Source organism: Canis lupus, chromosome 19 (genome assembly GCF_048164855.1).
Source record: "Canis lupus baileyi chromosome 19, mCanLup2.hap1, whole genome shotgun sequence".
Classification (NCBI taxonomy): Eukaryota; Metazoa; Chordata; class Mammalia; order Carnivora; family Canidae; genus Canis; species Canis lupus.
Genome location: NC_132856.1, coordinates 6,445,250 through 6,459,879, shown reverse-complemented (window position 1 = coordinate 6,459,879; position 14,630 = coordinate 6,445,250). Strand labels below are relative to the sequence as shown.

General features: G+C 50.1%; 1 protein-coding gene across 5 annotated transcripts in view; it reads right to left on the bottom strand.

Moving 5' to 3' along the window:
* The window catches only part of FGD5 (FYVE, RhoGEF and PH domain containing 5), a 126,113-nt gene extending 112,184 nt beyond the window's left edge, over positions 1-13,929 (bottom strand). For 2 of the 5 annotated variants that reach the window (XM_072785017.1, XM_072785018.1), the window contains exon 1: positions 7,473-7,607. In XM_072785017.1, the coding sequence (XP_072641118.1) occupies positions 7,473-7,485 (13 nt within the window). In that variant the 5' untranslated portion in view covers positions 7,486-7,607. Of the gene's footprint in view, positions 1-5,636; positions 5,763-7,472; positions 7,608-8,328; positions 8,457-13,825 lie in introns of those variants that run through there. The other 3 variants (XM_072785021.1, XM_072785019.1, XM_072785020.1) reach the window with 3 other exon arrangements.
* Positions 13,930-14,630: the final 701 nt, after the last annotated feature.

The window sequence follows — 14,630 nt, the reverse complement described above, 5'->3', positions numbered from 1 at the left end:
AACTGTATTCTTCAGAATGGGAGGGATCTGGATAAGTGCAAGGGTCAAGAGAATAGCTGCCCACTTCCAAGTTCATCTGTCTTGCCACAGCATGACTCCATGCCTCCAAGTCCCTGGCCACACTGGGCAGAGTGAGGAATGAAGATTTCCAGGAAAGTAACTCCATGCTGACATCTGGGCTTCAAATGCACTGCTTGGCTCCCCACTGCCCATAGATGATGACATACAAATCTCCCCTTGAGCCCCGCCCCATCTCCCAATCCCATCCCCCCTAAGGCCTAGGCCTAGGTTTGACACAGAGCTGCTTCAGAATGCCAGCCTGGCTCATGACATAAGGGAGATGGAGCAGAGGTCCTAGAGGTCTGTCAGCAAACTCTTCTCCTCCCCATGCATTTGACTCCCAGGTAAACCCCTGTAGCACCTAATCCCAGTCATCTGTAGTCCAGGGCTATCTGGCAGAGATACAATGTGAGCCATGTTATCACATATGTAATTTTTCATAGCCACATTAAAAAGTAAAAAAGAAGCAGGTGAAATTAATTTTAACAATACTTCTTTTTCAATTCAATATATCCAAAGTATCATCATTTTGGATATCATCATGTAAGCAATGAATCATATCTGGCTCAACATGTCATCAATTTACAAAATTTATTAAGGAAATATTTGACATTCTTTTTTGTACTAAGTCCTTGAAATCTAAAGTGTATTTTATACTTTTCGGCACATCACAATTCAGATTAGCCACATTTCGACTACTCAGTGGCCACATGTGGATGCTGGCTATATTGCTGGCCAGCATAGTGCTAGCTGGTTTTAATCCATCTCAGTGGGGCTGTTCCACTGGCACCTCAATTTCAATACATCTGAAGCCAAAGTAAGTATCTCCCCTAAACTGACCGAACTATGTAAAATTTAGCTGAGGAGGCCCCAAAGGAAATTAAAAAGGCCTGGAGTGCAAGAATATAGGTGCCCATGCACCCTGTTCCTGAAAGGGCTTCATTTCGGAGCCTCATTGTTGCACTTTGCACATAAACCTAATGAACTTAGTGGTCTGGTTTTCTAGTGCACAGCTAACTAGGAGGGGGAAGGACTGGCAGTTAGAACAGAAACACTGCCAGGTGTAAAATGTGGTAGCTGCCAGCAAGAAAAGGAGAAAAGACACAGCTGTCAAGACTCTAAAGGTGAAAGCACGCACTGCACCAACCCCTTAACCCACACCTATATCCACCCACATCAACACCCAGGCCAGCTACTGGCATTCAGATAATAACAGAAAGTCTTCAAGATATAAGAGGCCTTCCAACTCCTTGTTTCCATAAGCAAATACACCCTACTTTAGAAAAATATCTGGGGATCCCTGGGTGGCACAGCGGTTTGGCACCTGCCTTTGGCCCAGGGCGCGATCCTGGAGACCCAGGATCGAGTCCCACATCGGGCTCCCGATGCATGGAGTCTGCTTCTCCCTCTGCCTGTGTCTCTGCCCCCCTCTCTCTCTCTCTGTGACTATCATAAATAAATAAAAATTAAAAAAAAAAAGAAAAAAAAGAAAGAAAAATATCTGTCCAAATGAGTAAAACACAAAACAAAAAACCAACCACAGACAACAACAATAAAAACCCACCCAACTATGTGGAGTTTAAACAGCTAAGCTTTAGCTAATCTGTCATTGTAGAGTAACAGACAGAGTCTTTGGAGCCTGGCTGATTTGGGTTCAAATCCTGACTCTGCCACTGATAAGCTATGAAACTGAGCCTCAGTTTCTTCATCTGTAAAATAGGTACAATAGTAACACCTGTTCTCAAGAGGTTATAAAGATTAAAGATATATATTAAAAGTGCCCAGCAATAGGCGTTCATGTAGGAGTACTCAATAAAGAGAAGCCATTATTATCTAATAATGTCAGTCTTTGCCTACCCCACATCTTCTCCTGCTACAGGTCGTCCTTCACACTGATACATAATATTAGCTTCAAGCTCCCAACATCAGGTGTCAGGCACTGGCATGAAATTATTCTTTGGGGGTGAGGACTCTCATTTCTCATCCTTAACGGGTGGTATTTCATGTGAGTGCCATGAGACCTGACAAAGGGACAGATGGGCCATGAAAAACACCACACCTTGGCTGCATCACTCCCACCCCCACTCCATCCTTCATCCAATCAAGCTATTGATCTGTGGGCGCCAGCTCCTCAAGAAAGGTTACAGTGGGCGTCTGAGGCATGATCCTGCAAGAAAATGCCTTCCCCACAGGATTCCCTAGGAATGACAAGTATCTAGTGTCCATGTCCTACTTCCAGCTCTGAGGTTCAGGATGTTTCACCTGCATCCCCTCTATGACCAAAGGATGCCAGAATCAGAAAGGCTCTGTCTGACCCCACAGGGAAAGATGAGGAAACTGAAGCACATGGTTCTCAGCAAGTCTGGAGCAGGACCCAGGTAGAATGTGGGCTTCCTGCTTCCTGGTCTAGTCACTTGAGCCCTGCCTTCACCCCTTTGCCCTTGAGCTTTCTTCTACAGTGGAGACTCAGGGCTCCCAGCTTCTAGTGAGGCAGCAAAGGGTAAAATTCAAGGAAACAGAAGCCAGAGAGACCAGAGACAGCTAGCCAGGTGTCAAATTTACATAAGGCTGAATCCAGAGTTCAAAAGTACTAACTGACCATAAGGTGAATGACTGGCTTCATTTGCTCCCATCCAATTTCTATTAATCAGATTCCATTAAACAGATATTTACTGAGTTCCTACTATGTGATAGGCATCCACTTAGAATCTTTGGACAAATCAATAAACAAAACAAAGACCTTGTCCTTGGTGAACCTTATATTCTAGTAGAGGAAGATAAGCAATAAAAAGGAGAAGCATATTACATTATTGTATGTTAGATGATCATAAATTCTATGGAAAAAGATCTCTCTTTTCTTTTTTCTTTCTTTTTCTTTCTTTCCTCCCTTCTTTCTTCCCTCTCTCTCTCTCTTCCTTCTTTCTCTCTTTCTCTTTCTTTCAATTTTAAACCAGGATAGGCCTCACTGAGAGGACATTAGAGCAAAGACTAGCAAGATGTGAGGGAAGCCAGGAGTCAGATGATGTGTTCAAGGAGGGCCAGAGTAGTTTGAAGGGAGGGATGAGTGAGCAAGCAACAGGAAGAAGCAGGAGATGAGGTCAGAGAGGTCACAGGGAAGGTGTAGATTATGCAGGGACCCAAGCAGAAGGAAGACATGCATACTCTGGCTCATGTGCTGAAATAAGTTGAAATGGTGTGGATGGATTCAGGGAAACCCATGAGGAGGCACTCGCAATCATCCAGGCAAGAGATGAGATGGTGGAGACTTGGACCAGGTTGGCAGCAGTAGAAGTGGTAAAGAGTCAGATTCCAAATATGAAGACAGAGCTGGCAGGATTTGCTGACAGTATGAATATGGGGTGTAAAAGAAGGGGAGAAGTCAAGGACAACACCAAGGTTTTGAGTCAGAGGAACTGGGAAAGTGAAGTTGCCACCAACTGAATTGGGGAAGGCTGTCGATGCTGGGGAGGAAAATCCAGACTCTAAATTTGCACATGTTAAATCTGAGTTCCCACCACACACTTAGGTGGAGACAGATATCAGGTGTGCTCCTAGATATACCAGCCTGGGTCTCAGGAGAGGTCTGGCTAGAGGTATCCAGCACAGAGATAGAATTTAAGGCCTGGGCCTGGTGAGATCATCAAGTAAAGGAGTGTGAACAAAGAAAAGAGAAAGGCCCAGGAGGGAGCCCCAGTGGCTCTGAGGTTATGAGAAGGAGCCAGGGAAAGACACCAGGGAGGAAGAAAAAAATAAAGATTGTGTGAGAACTTCGGCTCTGCTCCCTCCCGGCCTTCCTCACAAAAAGGAATCCCACAGAGCCCCTGTCCTAAGTAGAAGGTTATCTAGGTCCCAGACCAATTCTGCCTAGAGAAGATGGATGGAAGAGGTAGCTTTGGGGTGCATGTGGAAGGACAAGGAGGATTTTCATAACCAAAAAAGAGGCTGGGCATGCCAGATAGAGGGAACAGAATGTGCAAAGGCCCAAAGGCACTTAGATGCAAGCCCTTTGGAAGTCTGGTAGTCCAGTACAGCAGGGATGGGGTGGGGGGGGGGAATTGCAGGATAAATAAGAGCTGGGGCTTCCTCCTCTGGGTTAAGCTTAACTTTCTGACTAACCGGAACCCAGCATGCGTGGGACTGGTGGAAGCTCTGCTGTCTCCTGAGTTCCCCGGGCTGTGGTGTGAACCTTCCTTCTCTTAGTATCACAGAGTCCAGGGTTCATACTCTCTTTGCCCAAGACCTCTTGGCAATTTGCTGTAGCATAAGGTTAACTCCAATGCAGAACACCCTTTGAGCCAAGATGCCAAGAGTTAACTGACAATGGGGAGAATCACAGTGACAGGAGAAAGAGATTTTTAACAGCCTCTGGTGATAGAAATCATCCCCAGCCAGCCCCCATAACTAGTTTATATTTTCTCCCTCTATTTTAATTAAATAGCTGTCACTCACACATTCATGCTGCAGCTTCCTTGCCAGTTACATAGAGGTTAAATGAGAAGGGATATTGGGAGGAGCACTGGGCTGGGAGTCAGGAACTCTGACCTCCACTCCTGGCTCCGACATTGAACTGGAGGTGTGTGGCCTTGGGCAAGTCCCTTTCCCTCACTGAGCTTTGGTTTCCCTATCTGTAGAGTAAGGGCACTGCAACAAACAGTGAGTGAGAGTGCCTTCTGCTCCAGCCAACTACAGCGTATTTAAACTCATGGCTCTTCTGGTGTCCCTATATCCCCTTGTTCAGACCCTGAGTCTGTTTCAATTGCAGTTCACTATATTCCCCCTGGAACTCTCGTAGCCATATGTTCCAAGAGTAATTATCTTCCAATTTCACCTTCCAATTGCATCTTAATTTAACTTTCATTCCTGGGTGCCTGCTGGAATGTCCAAGCCAAGCCTGATGATTTCTAATTAGGCTGCTGTTAAGCTAGTCCAGTGATCCACAACAGGGCACATACTGGGAAGACTGCAGGGACGAAGTGAGAAAAGCATGGGCCCCAGGCTCAGATAGACCCGGGCTCCAATCCCTGCTCTGGCGCACATCGTCTGTGTCATCCTGGGCACATCACTTTGGCCTGAGCCTGTTTCTTTCATGGTAAAATGAAATACTTTCTTTTTCCATAAGGCTGTTGAGAAGTTCAAAGGAAGTAACAGACATACAACAACTAACAAACTCAATTGGCTAAAATCTCTTGTGTACCTACTATGTGTTCAGAAGGTTCTGAAGATGGACAATGTGTGTTTGAAGCCTATCTTGGCTGAGTGACCATAAAGTCAGTGACAATAAAATCCCTGCCACTCAGTTTTCCCATCTATAAAATGGGGATAGTAAGAGCACTTACCTCATAAGGTTACTGTGAAAACTGAATTGAAGTAAAACACTTAAAAGCAGCACCTCATTCGTAGTAAGTGACCAATAAATACTAGCTAGCCAGTATAGCCAGCCAGGTAGCTTATAACATGACAGACACTGTTCCAGACACCTTAGAAGCTTTATTTAATCATTAGAACTCAATGACAAAGATCATACTATCCCCATTTTTCAGATTAAGAAACTGAGGCACAGAGGTGAAGTAACTAACCTCCTCAAGGTCACATAACGAAGTATATGGTGGTCCCGAAATTCAATCGCACGGAGTCTGTGAAGAGCTATGTTACATGATCAGGAAATTCAGAGCATGGCACACAGAAATCATCATGTGAGCTTTCCATCATTGCCATCACACTGAAAAAGTAACCAGGTTTATGCTTGAGGCAAGTTACAGGACGGCTAACCCCAAGAGTAGCAACTGCTAAGATTTCCTGGGACCAAACCTCCCTCTCAGTTTATTCCGGCTCATTCCATCCCCCAGATTCTTAGAAAAGGGAGGGCTTGCCCAAGCCTCAAGCAGGGAAACGTGGGAAAACTGGAACAGCTCTCACCATTGTTTTAAAGTGAGTTTTATTAGGAGTGTAGGAAAAAGCTAGCCTGGCTCTGTTCAGACTGTGCCAGAAGCAGGCAGGAGGCGAACTTCTTCCTCCGAGGCGTGGCTGGCTGGGCACTGGGACCCTGCTCCAGCCCCTCCCTAAGTGGCACCCCTGCTTCCACCGCCCCCCATGCTGAGACCCAAGCTCCATCACTGTCCTGGCGTCCACATGCCCAGCAGACAACAGGGCCTGGACACAGGAGGGCAGCTGCCCCACTCCCAAGTCCCCGCTGGTCTCCTTTGTCAAATCAGTCCAGCCAAATGTCTCCTGTCTGCACCTCACTCCTAAGACAATGACTTTTTTCATTAAAAAGACTTAAAAAAGAAAAAACCCCACAACACACACAAGGCAGCAGGATATGCTTCTAAGACAGCCAAAATGGTGGCTTCCTGTTTCTTTAGGGATGTGTGTTTTGGAGTATGGCTTCGGACAAGGGTGTGGGTCCGGGAGAGGGCTGCCTTCTGCTCAATTTTCAGACGAAAAGAAAAAAAGAGTGACTATCCCTCCTTGGCAGGGAAATGAAGTTCGCTGAGACTGCAAACTCTTACAGGGAACTTTCTGCCCTTGGAGTGGATGGAGTCAGGAATCCCGGGACCGGTCCCCGGCATCGCCCATCGGGGTCTCAGTTACTGAATCTGCTAAATGGCACTCCTCAGAAGGGGCTGCTAGTATTCACGACTGAACGCATTCTGGATTTCCCGCAATCCCTGAACCCGCAGAGGCGGATCCACATCCACGAGGCGGAGACTCGAGGGACGGGAGGGAACGTCTGGAGTGCGCTCAGCCTCGGGGGGAGCGTCCCGGGGCGGCGGGTCTCCTGGGGGAGCCACAAAGAGGGCCCCAGGCCAGGGCGCTGCCGGGGCGGGCTGCGCGGCGGGCGCGAGTAACGCAGGGCTCTCTCGCCTCCTCGGGGGGCTGAGCTCCAAGTCGCGGGGTCCGGCAGGAGGAGGAGGGGGCCTTTGCACCTCTCAAGGGTGCGCCGCCGGGTCCCGAGGGGCCGGGATGGACCCCGGGGTGGGGAAGAGCTCCGGAAGGACGCCGGGGCGCAGGAGGGCCTGGCGGGGAACCCGAGGAGCCGGGGTGAGAACTCAGGGGCGCGACCCAGTCGCCTCCGCGAAAGGAGCGCCCCCGGCCGCCGCGCGGTGCCCCCGGGTCGCGGTGGGCGCGGGGCGAGGGCGCGCGCGGCCAGGGTGCGGCCTCGCCCACTCCAGCAGGCGTCCCTCGGGCCGGGCGTCCCGGACAGGGGCCCCCGACGATCCTCAGCCCCCCGGGCGAGGGGACGCCGGACCCGCCCAGGCCTCGGCCGCAGCCGGGCAGAGGGGAAGCCCGGGGGGTGGGGGTGGGGGTGGGGGTCCGCGGCTCGCTCCGGCGCCCCGCGGGCCGCAACTTGGAGCGCCCGGCGTGGTCCCCTGGCGCGCGCCTCGGCGCGGAGGCCAAGCGGAGCCTCCTACCTGCTCTGTGCATCTTCCAGCCCGCGCAGCCCGGGGCCGCCGTCGGTCAGGCAGTCGGTCGGTCCCGGCACGAGTCCGCGCGCCGCCTCACTCCATGGCCGCCCCGCGGGGCCCGCACTCCCGGCGCCCGCCCCGCCCCCCGGCGCGCGCTGGACTCGGCGCGGCGCGCAGGGCCAGTGGGGGCGCGGGGCGCGAGCCTGCGGGCGGGCGGGGCGCGGGGCGCGGGGCGCGGGGGCGCGGGGGGGCGGCGGCCGGGGCAGCGCGGGGCGCGTCCGCTCGAGCGTCCACGCGGAATGCCGGGCAAGTTGGGGGCGCGGGGCGCGAGCCTCCGGGGGCGGGGCCGCGGCGGCCGGGGGCGGGGCGGGGCGGGGAGGGGGCGCGCGGGGCGGCGGCCGGGACAGCGCGCGGCGCGGCGGCTCCGGCTCCGGCTCCGGCTCCCGCTCCGGCTCCCGCTCGGGCTCCCGCTCGGGCTCCCGGCTCCGCACCCGGCTCCGCACCCGGCGCGCTGCGCTCTGGACGCCGCGCCTCTGCCGCCGCTGCGCCTCCGCCCCCTCCTAGACGTTTCCTCCCGCTCCGAGGAAGGCTTTTTTTTCCCCTTTTTGCTCAGTCAGGGATCGCTGGAGACGAGGGGCGAGGCGTCCCCGCGCACATTTAAAGGGGCCGTGGTGACTCGGGGAGCCGCGCGAGGTTCAAGGGACTAGGATCAGTTGAGGGGAAGGAGGGAGCCGGCGAGTGGCCTTCCAGGGACCTCCCAGTGCCCTCGTCCGTGGGACCGAGCATCTCTTCCTTTTCAGCCTTGGGTATGCATTCGGCCCTGTATCAAGATCAAGCACAGCTCCCAGCTCCTAGTTCTTACCCTCATGCAGCTTCGATGGGAAGTCAGTGAAGACACAAGATAGATGCGCAGGATCACTTCGGAGAGAGTGTTAAGTGCCTTGAGAGCGACAAACCAGGGTAATGGGGCAGAGCACGGACTCTCAAAGTGTGCAGATCAGCATCGGAATTGTTAAAAATGCAAACTCTCAGGACACTCCCCCCGACCCCTCAACTTCCTGAATCAGAAATCCTGTGTCTAACAAACCCTTCAGGTCCCTCTGATGCAAGCTGAAGCTGAGAACCACTGTGTAGAGAAAGGATGGTCAAGGAAGATGGTGACGTTGAAAGGGAGACCTGGTTGGTGAGCGGGTCTCGGTTCACTCAGAGTACACTGGCCAGCACCTCCCAGGGGCACCAGGCCTGCGGCTAGATGGTATGGATGACTCTGGCCAAGGCAGATAGCTCTGCTTCCCGGCACAAGTTGCTGAGATGGGGACAGCAGTGCATAGAAGCTTGGGGGAACTCAGAGGTGCCCCCTCTCCCTGCAGTGGAAAGGGTTCAAGCAAAGGAAAGGCCTTTCGGGGAAAGGAAATAGCTTAAGCAAAGACTTAAAGGTGTGAAAAGCTATCACCTGTTGGAGGAGCTCTAAGGATTGGCTTGGCAGGGAACTAGACAGCTGATGGAAGCGTCCCAATAGGAAGAACAAAGAGGCCGGGATGAGAGGTGGGGATTTTTGTTTTGTTTTCTTTTTTTTTTTTAAGTAATCTCTATGCACAACATGGGACTCAAACTCATGACCCTGAGATCAAGAGTCACATGCTCCACGGATTGAGCCAGCTAGGTGCCCCAAGGGTTCTTTGAATACCATACTAAGGACTTCTTTCCATCAGCCATTGAAAGCTGAGGGCAAGGACTATGTCTTCCATATATAACTGGCTGCTAACATTCATGGAGCACCTAATGTGTGCCTGGCACAATGCTAAGCTCTGTATATGCATTTAAGCTTCATTTCAGCTTCATTACAACCTTATAAAGCTGGTGTCAAAATTCTTTCCATTTTAAGGGTGCCCGGGTGGCTCAGTTGGTTAAGCATCTGACTCCTGACTTCAGCTCAGGTCATGATCTCATGGTTCACGAGATTGACCCTGGTGTCAGGCTCCACCCTGAGTGGGGAGTCTACTTGAGATTCTCTCCCTCTGCCCCTGCCCCCACTCACAGGCACTTGCGTACTATCTCTCTAAAATAAATACATCTTTTAAAAAAAATTCTTCCCATTTTACATTTGGGGAAACTGAATAAATTGCTAAAATGAAATTTCCTGATTCTGTTCTTATCCTTGCTGCTCCATAGCTGCATCTCCAGAACCACCCCAAGGTGTGGCTTGGTCATTTAGTAGTTTGGTTGTGAGTCTGCTATACCAGGGTGCGGGCATTAAGCAATTCCAGCACTCTGTGGGAAGGGTGGCAGGAGGTGTATGTGTATGCACGGTGGGATGTCTCAATTCATATGGAAATTGGGGGAGGAACATGGAACGTACCCCTTCCCACTAGCATCAGCGTTCCTTCTTGTCCATCAAATGGGGAAGAAAAGCCCAGAAATGACCCCTTGCCAAGGTGATGGCTCCAGGGCAGGGGCTGTGTCTGCCCTGCTCAGCACTCTAACCCGGGCATCTTACATAGAACCCACCACTTAGTAGGTCTTCAAAAAATATGTATTGTCCTCAAGGATAGGGTCCAGAACAAAGGTTCATACTACTGTTCAGGATCAGTTTGGTCTTCTGGGATTGAAGGTGGTGGAGGCTAGAGTTTTTGTGATTTTGACCAGCTGTGTTGGGACCTTGCCAGAAGGCAGAATTCCAAGTGGACACGCGGCATTTTACAGCCTTGACTTTGTCTCCCTGAACCTAGATACCTGTGGTCCAGCCTTTGGTCCACGTGGTCCCAGATAACCAGATGTTTTCATTACATAGACGAGACACCTTATTGTTATAAGCATGGCCCATGGAGCAGCAGCAGCAATAGCCCTAGGATGCTTCTTAGAAAGGCAGGACCTTGGGCTCTACCCCAGACCTACTGAGCCAGAAAGAATCTGCATTTTAACATGATCTCCAGATGATCTGTATGCACAGTACAGTTGGAGAAACACTGCCCCAGATAACCCACCCCATTTCTTTTGGGTTGTACTGCCAGAGCATACGAGAGTGAGAAAAGACATCACAGTTTCCCCAGGTTCTCACTGGGGTGAGAACTTAATCCTCTGACCTCTTTCTCCTTATTAATGCATTATTGGAAAGCTGGTATATTTCTGGGTATCTGGAGGCTTGTACCCAGCAGAACTCCTGGCGCATATTAGGTGTTCACTTAAAATATATGAAAAATGCAGGCACGGAGGTGTGATTTGAATTGTTACATGAACTCTTTGGTGCCTGGCACACAAAAGGTGTTCGATGCACACATACTGAAGACAGGAATGAATAAATTTCAGTTAGGTAACGTGCAAAGGCTCTGAAGAGGTTACACTCTTTTTTCCTCAGCATTATGAAAAATCTTATATAGTGTCTTTGCACTCAGCAAGCACTTTCATACACCTAACCAGGTTTTTAGGTTTTTGTTTCCATTTATTTTTATTGTTTAATGACCCCAATATAGAATTAGATAATGTACACTTTCAGGCAAGGGCATAAGGTGTACCACAATTTCCCTAAATTAGAAATGGAATTTGATCCTTTCAAAGGACCTTTTCATCTCTGAACTGCCACAGAGTCCTTAAGCTTCCAGCCTTTTGTAGAGAAACACCTGTGCCTCTGGAATAGAAAATCTACAGCAGAATTTATGTTATGTGGACAGGCTCTTAATAAACTTTATAGATCCCTGCATAGAAGTGCTGGAGAAGGGGATGGAGATGGTGATGGTGGAGGTGAGAGAGGCGATGTTTGAGGCAAAGGAGTTGGAAGTGGTAAGGGGCCAGAAGTAGCTGTGGAAGTCATGGTGAAGATGGAACATGTAATGTAGTTGGTGATGGTAGAGGAAATAGAGGTAGTAGAACTGATTGATGTAGAGATGATAGACTTGGGGAAGGTGATGAAGGGGTGGTGGAGTTGATCAAGGTACTGGAGGTGATGGAGTTGAGTGAAGTGATGAAGGTGGTGGTGGAATGGAAAGAGGTGATGGACGTGGTGGTGGAATTGGGTGAGAGGATAGAGGTGGTGGTGGAGTTGAGTGAAGTGATGGACATGGTGATGGAGTTCAGTGAGAAGATGGGCATGGTGGTAGAATTGGTCAAGGTGATCGAGTCAGGGGGGTAGACATGGTACAGCAGATAGTAGAGAAGGTGGGAGGTAAAAATGAGTGAGTGGATAAATCACTTCAATAGTTGATGCAGAAAGAAATGTGGTTAAAAGTTGAGCTTGTTTCTGGGAGTTAGCAAGAAAATGCAAATAACCTAGGACCCCAGGGTAGGAGCAGGAGAGGGAGGCTCAGATAATTCAATCAACAGCCTACGTCACCCATCGCTGTAGGGCCTGTGCAAAGAAGGGAGGGCAGGAAGAGACTTCATGCTTTGCTAAGCCCTTTCCACAACTGTTGAATTTGGGATTTGAGGCTAAGCCAAGTCTACTTAAAAAGATCATAGCACCAATGACAGTTGGGAAAAAACACAGGTTGAAACTTGTTTAGCTGAAGCCACATATTGGTGTGGAGTGATGGACTATAAAGTGGAAGCACTTATTCCTGTGCTTGCCTTTCCTAATAAAAGAAAATGGATGTGAAAAACCATAAGGCTTTACAAACATCCGGTGCAAATAGTGGTGGTTGGACTTGCTTAGTCCTTATGGAGCTGAGCCATAACCACTCACTGAGCTTGAGGGATGGCTACGAATACCCACAAAGGGCATGACCATGTGGGGTAAGTAGCCCTTCACTCAGGGATTCTTCCCAAGAATTCTGTAAAGGGATGATTATATCTCCATTTCACACAAGGGAAGATTGAGGCCCAGCTGGGGGAATTGATCTGGCCTACAATCCAACCAGGACTCAACCATTCACTTCAAGAATATTGTCTGAGTTCTTAACCACCAAACTACACTATCCTCTCTGTGATGGGCGAGAAGTCTGCCAAGATTTCCATATTTTCCAAATCACTCCTACCATCTCAGTCCTCTCAGTAGACCATGAGCCACCTAGGGTAGGTGTCATACCCACCCAACACAATGGGAAACTGAGGCCCAGAGGGGAAAATTCGTGGCCTGGAATCACACAGCAAGTTAGAAGAACAAAACAAAACAAAACAAAAAAAGTTAGAGGAACAGCCAGTGCTGGAGTCCACACCTCCTGTTATCCAGGCCCAAGCCAGAACTGCAGGGAGCCTGAAACCACACACCTTCTCCTCCAAAGCTATAGTCTCTGGCTTTGTCTTTTGAGGGCAGTCTGCCTTCGCTTTTCTGCAGAAGCCTGACAGGACAGGGGCATGACACCCATGACCCATGGCAGGGGTCAGGCTTCCCTGACCAGCCCTTCCTTCTCTCTCCCTCTTTCTTTTCCTCTCTCCTGTCTTTCTGTGTGCCCTGGATGGTCAGAGTGGCCAGCAACAACTTGCTCCACAGTGATGGCCCAGCCCATGTCTGCAGGAGCATGGGAAGGGGCATTCAAGGGAACCAATAGTGTGGTTCTGATACATCCAAGGAACAGCTGGGTGGGTGCCTCAGAGCCCAAGTAACTGGGGGTGCCAGGGACATGGCCAACCAGCAGGTTGGGTTGCCAGATGAGTCTGTGGCAATGCGAGCAAACAATACTAGCAAGTGCTGAGAGCTAACATCTACAGAGCACTCTATGCTTCTCACGGCTGTGTGGAGATTTCATCATTACCTCCCTTTCACAGTTAAGAAAACTGAGACTCAGGAAGGTAAGAGACTTACTCAAGGCTCAGAGCTAGTGATGGAGTTGAGACTCGACCTAGGTATTTCTGTCCCCAAGGCCTGTGCTCTTCACATTGCCTCATATTTGTCCAAGAGCATGGTGGCGGAATCAGGAAAAGAATACTTGGTGGCCTGCCTTCCTTCCTTCCTTCCTTCCTTCCTTCCTTCCTTCCTTCCTTTCTTCCACAAAAATGCACAGAGTGCCTACGCTATGCCAGGTACTGGGCTGGGTGCTGGATAAACAGGCCCGACTCACTTCATGCCTTCTGGAGCCCCCAGGCCAGCTGAGGAAGCAGGACACCCAGTGGCAAATTATCCACCAGTTTGATGGCAGCACTAATGGGGGAGACACCAACCTCCTGACTCCCATCAGATGCTTTTAGACCCTCAATAGAGGGCTGACCAGTTCCTTGGGGCCTCTGAAATTAAAGTCACCCCTCATTGAATCCTTTAAGGCTCCCAGGCCCCTTCCTCACTGAAGCCTCCTCCCTCACACCTCACACACACACACACACACACACACACACACCACAAACGTGTGCAATACGGCCTGAAAGATCAGGATCATCCGAGTAAGCAAATGTCTCCCACCTTTTTTATCCTTGGACCTTCTGGGGCAAATTACCTGCTGCCTGCACACAGCTTAGGTAGCATCAGGTCAAAACAGCTGAAGAGCAGCTCCCATTTCCCGCCTGCCCAAAGCCCCTGCAAAGTGCACAGCTAGCACTGAAGCTGGATGTGGCCATGTTCTAAGAAACAAAGAGCACCCAGGCCCTGTGACCTCATAGACAAGCCTCCCAGATAGGCAGTAACAACACTGACTTACAGGCACAGTCCCAGCCTGTTTCCCCATTGGTAAATCATAATAGCTAGTATTTGCTGAGTGCTTATTTTGTGCACTCCATAAATGTTCTGCATATATTATTAACTCATTTAATCCTCTCAATAAACCTATAGGCAATGCTATTACCTTTGTTACAGATGGGCCTACCACGGCACAGAGGGGCTGAAGCATCTGCCCGGGGATACTCAGCTACTAAGTGGTCCTACGCTGGCTCTGGAGCTGGCTTTCTTACCTACTTCAGCACACAGCCCCCTATCAAGTGGACATGATAACAGTGTCTGCTCATTAAATGAGACAATTCATCTAAAGCATTCAGGAGCGGGGAGAGAGACATAGGAAATGCTCAATAAATGATCATTATTACTTAAATATCTAGTACACAGTTGATGCTTAATAAATGTTTACAAAGTATACCAGGAAGTGGATGTGAAAACCCCACAATCGGAGCAGGAGAGAGACACAAGAGGGCATTTATGGAGCAGCCACTGTATACTGGGATTGATGAGAGGGGGCAACGTGGGAGCCCCTCAGGAAGCATGAGGAGGCAGGCCTAGGTTCTACTTTCTGTGCCAGCCCAGAGAAGGTG